The following is a 7318-nucleotide window of genomic DNA, read 5'->3' as shown; positions in this document are numbered from 1 at the left end:
TGATATATCATTCTGGAGTGTCAGTGGCTCCCTTCGCTGGTAGTACTTCAAGACAGGGGCATCCATTTTCCTTTGTTTCAGCATGGTAAATGGTTGCTGTGGGGAACCTGCCCAGTCCCACTCAAAGTGCTGCTTTGTGGTGTATGGATTCCACTACTGCAGCCAGGTGTAGACAGAACTTGGACAGAAAATGTATCATTCCTATGAAGCACGGTGCCCCGTTCACATCCACTGGTCTGTCGTGTCTCTGACTGGCGTGATCTTGTTGGGGTTTGCGTTTAGTCCCTCTGTTGCAAGCAGATGTCCACTGTATGTCACCCTATGCTGTTTGAGTCACATTTTTTCAGGTTTTATGTTGTCCCTGCATTGCTGTAGAAAAGCTTGTAGTTTTCTGTCATGGTCTTGTTCAGCTTCTGTATCATTGCTCCGTTCACCTGCAATGGGGCTATCATCTGCAGTTATTTTCACCCCAAGCAGTCCTTCCAGTGTTTGGGTGAGTCTCCTCTGAAACACCCCTACACAGCATTCCCACTGGTATGTGCAGGCATCTGTAATGACCAAATGGTACTGCAAAGGTTGTCAGTATTTTGGATTCTTTATCCAAATTTATCTGCCAAAGCCCATTCCTCACATCACAGACCATAATAATTCTGGCTTTGGAGAGTTCTGGCAAAATGTCATCAATTCTGGGCAGTGGATAGCATCATCTTTTCAATACCAGGTTCAGAGGCTTTGGGTCTATGCAGATGCATAATTTGCCTGATGGCTTCTTTACCACCACTATGGTGCTTACCCAGGCTGTACTGGGCTCTACAGATGCTATGATATGATCTCGGACTCAATGAGAGAGTCATGATGTCATCACCACTGTCTGATGTGCCATCCCCCTCTTGTGCAAGTCTGACTGAATCTCTCTGAGAGCTTCGGCTCTTGCCCACACAGCTAGAATGATTCAATTTACTTTTAAAAAAATGCTGTCCTAGTGCTTCTCCTTTACCCACTCATGCTATCTCCCACAGTAAGTGCATCTCACTATGGGTATGGAACCCTGAGCACCTGCTCTCCTTTGTTGTTGTCTCACTGCATGTACTTCTGGGGGTGTTGTGCCTCCTAGAGCTTCCATCCTCGCTCTTGAAGCTTCTGCTGCATGCTTCATGTCTAACATCTGTCTAATGTGAGACTCTCTTCCCAGAGCAGCCGCTCCCACAGGTGATAATTCCAAATGCCGCAGACTATCCTGTCCTGTCAAGTCCCCAAAATTCCATGTAGCAGCCAGTGAGAAAAGGCAGTAACATAGGGGTCTGTCCCTTCCCCTCTGGACTTGTCTCTAGTGAAAAACTTGTGTTGTTCCACAGTTTCATTCTGCTTTGGGAAGCAGTAGTTCCCAGGGCTCCTAGGACTGCTGTGAGGCTTGGGGCAGTGGTGAGCTTCAGAGTGCTACAGACCTCTTTTTACCAACAAGCATTGCTTAATTTGTGCCAGGGCTGAGCCTCAACACCTCTAGGCTTGGCAGTTCAGAGCCCCGGCACCTCCAGACTTGCCGCATCAGTTATGAAAGTAAAAAATTTGCTTGAACCCCGGCACCTAATTGCTTGAGCGCTGGCACCTCTTTCATTACAAATTAAGCACTACAGTTAATTAAGCATAACAGTTTTACTTTCCTGCTGTTGTTGGCCTCCTTCATGGACAGGTCTATGTATATCTGGAACTCCTCTTTCCACCAGGTCCCTCACTGGGCTAGGTTTGTGTCTGCAAAATCCAGCGATCTTGGGCACTTCAGACCAAATTCCATGGCTCATGCTGCCTGCTGCTACGCTGCAGAGAACTCATAGCTCAGACGCTGCCACTGTGTTTCACTACCAAAGAGTGAAGCTGAATGCAGGTTAAGTTCAACATATGGAACTTTATTAAACCCTGTGGATTGCTCTGTCCAAGATGCTTCCAGGCTAACTCCCTGTGTTCTCTATTCCATTTGTGCCTTCTCAATAACAGTCCCTCCAGGGAACATGGTGCCTCTGACTCCAGTTCCATTGATCAAGACACAAGGTATTTCTTTGATGCAGTCACGTTTATTTACAAAGAATATATAAAATCCTGCAAAGAGTCCTGTGGCACCTTATAGACTAACAGGTGTATTGGCGCATAAGCTTTCATGGGTGAATACCTACTTTGTCGGATGCATATCACATGTATCCGACGAAGTGGGTATTCACCCACGAAAGCTTATGCGCCAGTACACCTGTTAGTCTATAAGGTGCCACAGGACTCTTTGCCACTTTTACAGATCCTACCCCTCTGATCTATAAAATTCTGTTTCCCTGAACACAGGAGGAACCAAACAACAGGACATAGTTTCTTTGCTTACAGCCCCAAACCTCTTTAACTAGCACCAGATTGATAAGGCCCTTCTAGGCTTCTCTCAGGGTCACACACGGTGCTAGTCCCGGTTGAGACTCTCCCCCTGTGTGTTGTGGATTGCCAGAAAATGTCAACGAAACAAGCATGATTAGTCTAAAAAAGCCACCCAAAACCACAGGGACAGGGTTAGAGAGCAGCAAGGGGCAGGGTTTGTGTTATCATGCGGGTTGTGGAGGTGCAGTTTGCATCATTAGGTCACTAAGCTTGGTGTTTGTGTGGGGGATTGTGTTTTTATGTCATCACATGGGGCATGGAGGTGGGGTTTGTGTGATCATGCTGGGGGGTGCAGTTTGTGTCTTTAATCATCACGCTGTGAGTGGAGATAGGGTTTGCAGCATTATGCTGGCCCTGGGGGAGGGATTTGAGGCAGCACACTGGGCATAAGGACAGCATTTGCATCTTTGTGGCATCATGGTGGGTGGAGGCACGGGGTTTTCATCATCATGCTGGGCATTGAGGAGGGGTTTCCATCTTTATGTCATCGTGCTGGGCATGGTGGCAGTGTATGCATCATCACACTGGGTGTGGGGGACGGGGCATGGTCCAAGAAAGAAAAAAAAAAAAAGCCCAGAGAAAGCAGAAAAACTCACTGACCGTAACTCAGGGGGAGAAACCATGCAATCTTTAAAAGAGAAACCCAAAAGTTGCTTCAAGTAAGCAACCCTGGGTCCTGTTTCTCTTACAGACACAGATACACACACCACTAGTCAAACCATATCCAGCAAACCCCTCCGTCCGGGTCGTTCAGATTTCTGGGCAGCCTTTGTTTTTGGAAGAGAGATGTACCTGTGTTTTGGGTTTGGAGACTACTACTACTTCAGTTACCTCTTTACATTGATCCTGAATGAATGGCAGTGGTTGTGCCCAACCCATAACAACAAGATTTAATGCAGCCCATAATAATATTAAAAAGAGAAAAGCCTGATTCTTATTTATGTTAAGGCCTCTTTACACTGCCCAAGAGGGAAGTGTCAAATGTAAATAAGAGGCCCAATGCAGCCTGTTTAACAAGGGCCTTACTGTAAATGACAGTCAGGCCCAGAAACGTCTACTGTATACAGGGTAGGACAATAGGTAAGACCTCTGTCACAGACAATACAATACAACTTCATTTGGTAAAATTTTAGTAATATGCAAGAAGAGTTTAACTATGGACCTGTCTGCATGTAAACTTGCACTGAATTAGCTAAATCAGTTTTAAAACACACCTTTAAATAAATGAGTGAAAGTTTGGGTGTAGACAAAGCGTAAGTATAAGAATCCTTGCTACCTTATATCAATGACAGTTAATGAAGCTAGTTATAAAAGTCTTCTAGTTGGCACACAATTCCTGAGAGTTTGTTTAATTTCCTTTTTTCACACATGGCTCTGTGCCTTGTCCCATGCAATCTTCTATCTAGTATGCAATACACCCTCACTCTTCAAAGCAATTCTAAAGACCCACCAGCTAGCCAACTTTCTGTCATTGAACCTGCAAGCTCAACCTTCACTTTGGACAAACACCATCCACAAACCCTAACTTTTGATTTAAAAAATCAATCCAAAGTGAAGCTAATATATGAATATTACTTTAAGCACATTTCATGCTCTTTCACTGTTGTAAGCCATTTTCTTGCCACACTATCATTTTGTTTGTCTTCACCATTCATGCCAATGGCATTGTATAAATAACAAATAAAAAACTGATGATGATAACAAGCACACCAGGAATTTCTATTCTTAGAAGATACAGTCTCAAAATGTGTTACAGTGTCAGGGGTTTACTTATGCAACTCCATTAAATGAACACATTAACAGTGAACAGTTGAATGCCTGTTTTTTAAATTCTTTAGTAGGTGAGTGAAGTTTACACACACAGAGAAGATACCAACATTTATCAGTGGTAGAGTGAAACATCTTGATATTGATTGACAAATTGATATTGATTGACAAATTGATATTATTGACAAATCCTTGGAAATATTTGACAATTAATAGAAGTCATGGCTTTATTTTTGTAAGAACTAACCCTCGACTTTATTTATATTTGTCTGATTCAAATCCAAAGAGCTTCTGGAAAACGCTTTCTGGAATGTTTTGTGTCTCTTTAGGCTGATAGTTAAGATCTTGGGTTCATAGGGTTTACCCTAATTGATGTCACAGGAGATCTGATACAGAGGGAAAAGAGCCCACTTATAAGCAACATGAGGCCAGATGAGATCCCCATAGGAATAGCAATCCCAATTCTCTGTGCTACTGGGCCAGAGGGCAGGTGGAAAGAAGGAGGAAAGGGGATGCTGCTATTGTTTGCTACTGAATAGAAATTCCAGCTCACTGGGACTAAGACACAGAGACCTGCAATTATATATAAGATCCCTCCAGCTAGAAACAAGCAGATAGCCTGAGTTTTGCGCATTGTTCCCATATAAAAGTGCCATGGTGATAAGAAAGTGAAAAACATTCCTAATCCTCCCAAGAAAGTAGCAATGAGCAGGAGGATCTGGGCAAGAAACATTTCCACAGGGAAAAAGTTTTCATTGAAATTGAATTCGTGACAGCACACTATATCATAATCACTGGAGATTTTTAAGTTTGGGGGAAAGCAGATTTTCCAGATTCCCACATGGGCAATACCAGAGGAGAAGATGGTGGTATTATTCACAAGCCACAGCCTCCACTCTGCATGCCTTGTTGTAATACAGGATAAAATCCAGCCGAGAGAGCCCAAAGAAACGCCAACTAGTTGGAGGGTAACTCTTTTAAATAGAGAGAACATTGCCTCAAGATCTTCATCAGTCCTCATGCAAGCAAATTAGCCAAGAAGATAATCACAGGAGCACTGAAAAGAAACCCAATATATTTATTATTAATTATATTATTATTAATTACTATTATTGTTGTACTGTTAATGTTCAAAGAAACCCAATATATAGTTATTAATTATGATTACATTACATTTTCTTATAGTGAGGAAAAATCTCACACTGGTGAGTTTTACATACACATGTCCATTACTTTATTCATTTATACCAATGGAGCTGTTCATATATGCAGCCCTATGCTTATACATTTGCAGGATAAGGCCTGTATTTGAACTTCATGAACAAAGAATAGAAGTTTCATCTCTTTCCTCAGGATGTTATCCTCATTGCTGCTTGAACTCAGTATTTCATATGACATAATTTATTCTCATTGTGACCCAAGAATATGTTAATGTCAACTGACAAAGCAGAGAGTCTATGGGAATCTCCTGATTCTGGTATGTATGTTCTAGTTCACCAAAGAATGTCATGTGAGATTTCAAACAACAGCTGGTGTCACCCTGGTCATTGATATCCCTGTGAAATGTGTGTACAAATACTAAGTAAGGCATTAGTATGTATACTGAAATATGTTCTTCAAGTCTGTAAGGTAGTGCTCACCTGCAAAGATGAAAAATAGGTTTTCTGCCAGACAAGAAATGTTTACTCCCCTATCTGTTGACATGTATATCGAATATTGTCTCATTTACAACAGGCTATCACCATTCCAAGCTGAATTTTACAAGCTGGTGTGTTCTGTTCTTTTGGGAATAGGAGGCCTGGTAATTCTGGGTCTCTTCACTGTAAGAGGGGCTGGACACTGTAGGGCACGCTCTGAGGATTGGGGGTTTGGTGTGTGCCTATGACTGCCTGTACAGAGAGAGTGAGGTCTGCAGAGGCCTGAAAGGTAGTACTTGTGCTGCAAGAGGCTGGTGGATTCAGGAAGCTGATCTGCAGCATGCACAGACAAGACTGCCTCATGCTAAAGGCAGATGGTGGTGAGGGACCTTCCCATCCCTGGGTACCCGTTGAGAGCTTCACAGTCATCTTTCATATATGCTATGTTCCTACAAGCAGTTGTGAAAAATATATATATTTTTCCTCTCAAAAACTGATTTTCTTCCAATATCCTCCTTTCCACCCTCCAAGAAATCATTTTGGGGCTTAGATCAAGCCTTGAAAGTTTTCAGCAACAAGGAATATATTTTCAGAAAGTTATGAACGAGTGAAACAGGGGCTTCCTAATGTGAGTGAGGTTTCCACCCCAGCTACAGCAACCCCCATAGTATAGGCATTCTCTGATTAAGCAACAATTTTCAGCTGCAAAATTACATTCCGTATCAGAAAGTTCCAAATGTTCTGTGTTCTGCTGTTCTTAATTTTTTTTAAAAAAAATAATTGAGTGTCTCAGGCCTGGTCTACACTGCAGAGGGCGGGGATTGTGACGTAGCTGAAGTTGACAAACTTAGATCTACTTACAGTGGTGTCTTCACTGTGGTAAGTTGACAGCTGACGCTCCCCCATCAACTCCGCTTCCGCTTCTCGCTCCGGTGGAGTACTGGAGTCGATGGGAGAGCGCTCGGCGGTCGATTTATTACATCTAGACTAGACGCAATAAATTGATCCCCGCTGGATCGATCACTGCCCGTCAATCCAGCGGGTAATGTAGACAAGCCCTTAGAAAGGTGCCAGATTGGCAGTCCTGTTGACTAAAGTCATGTTTGTTTATAGAAGGTACCAGCAGTTCAGTAATACTCCACACTACCTCATCATTGTACTTTGGTCCTGAGCTAGATGATCCACACAAAGGAATGAGAAATCTCAATATCTATATACTTTTAATGCTTGGCCTCTCTTCTCAGAATGCCAGCAAGGGTCCAATTAATACCCACTGAAATGGTGGGTTTTATAATAGGGACATCAAGGAATAGAACATAGACCACTATTTCAAGATCACCAGACAGCCCAGACTGAAGTTTAATTACTGCTGACTTGGGTTGAATCTGAACATATGTCCTTGAAATGAAAGACACAGTAGCTTACTATCAATCCACTGTGCAATCCTATTTCTTACCTCCTCTGTGTTTTTACAGATTTTAAGCCCTTAATTGAGGTATGTG

The 7318-nt window shown here is 42.7% G+C and overlaps 1 protein-coding gene across 1 annotated transcript; it reads right to left on the bottom strand.

The window, feature by feature from the left end:
* Positions 1-4516: 4516 nt before the first annotated feature.
* LOC114019565 (claudin-34-like) lies at positions 4517-5200 on the bottom strand. The gene has a single exon (XM_027822541.2). It carries the CDS (start codon positions 5198-5200, stop codon positions 4517-4519), a length of 684 nt encoding a protein of 227 aa, XP_027678342.2.
* Positions 5201-7318: the final 2118 nt, after the last annotated feature.

Source organism: Chelonia mydas, chromosome 1 (genome assembly GCF_015237465.2).
Source record: "Chelonia mydas isolate rCheMyd1 chromosome 1, rCheMyd1.pri.v2, whole genome shotgun sequence".
Taxonomy (NCBI): Eukaryota; Metazoa; Chordata; order Testudines; family Cheloniidae; genus Chelonia; species Chelonia mydas.
The sequence above is the reverse complement of the archived record's forward strand: the minus strand, read 5'-3'. Positions and strand labels throughout refer to the sequence as shown.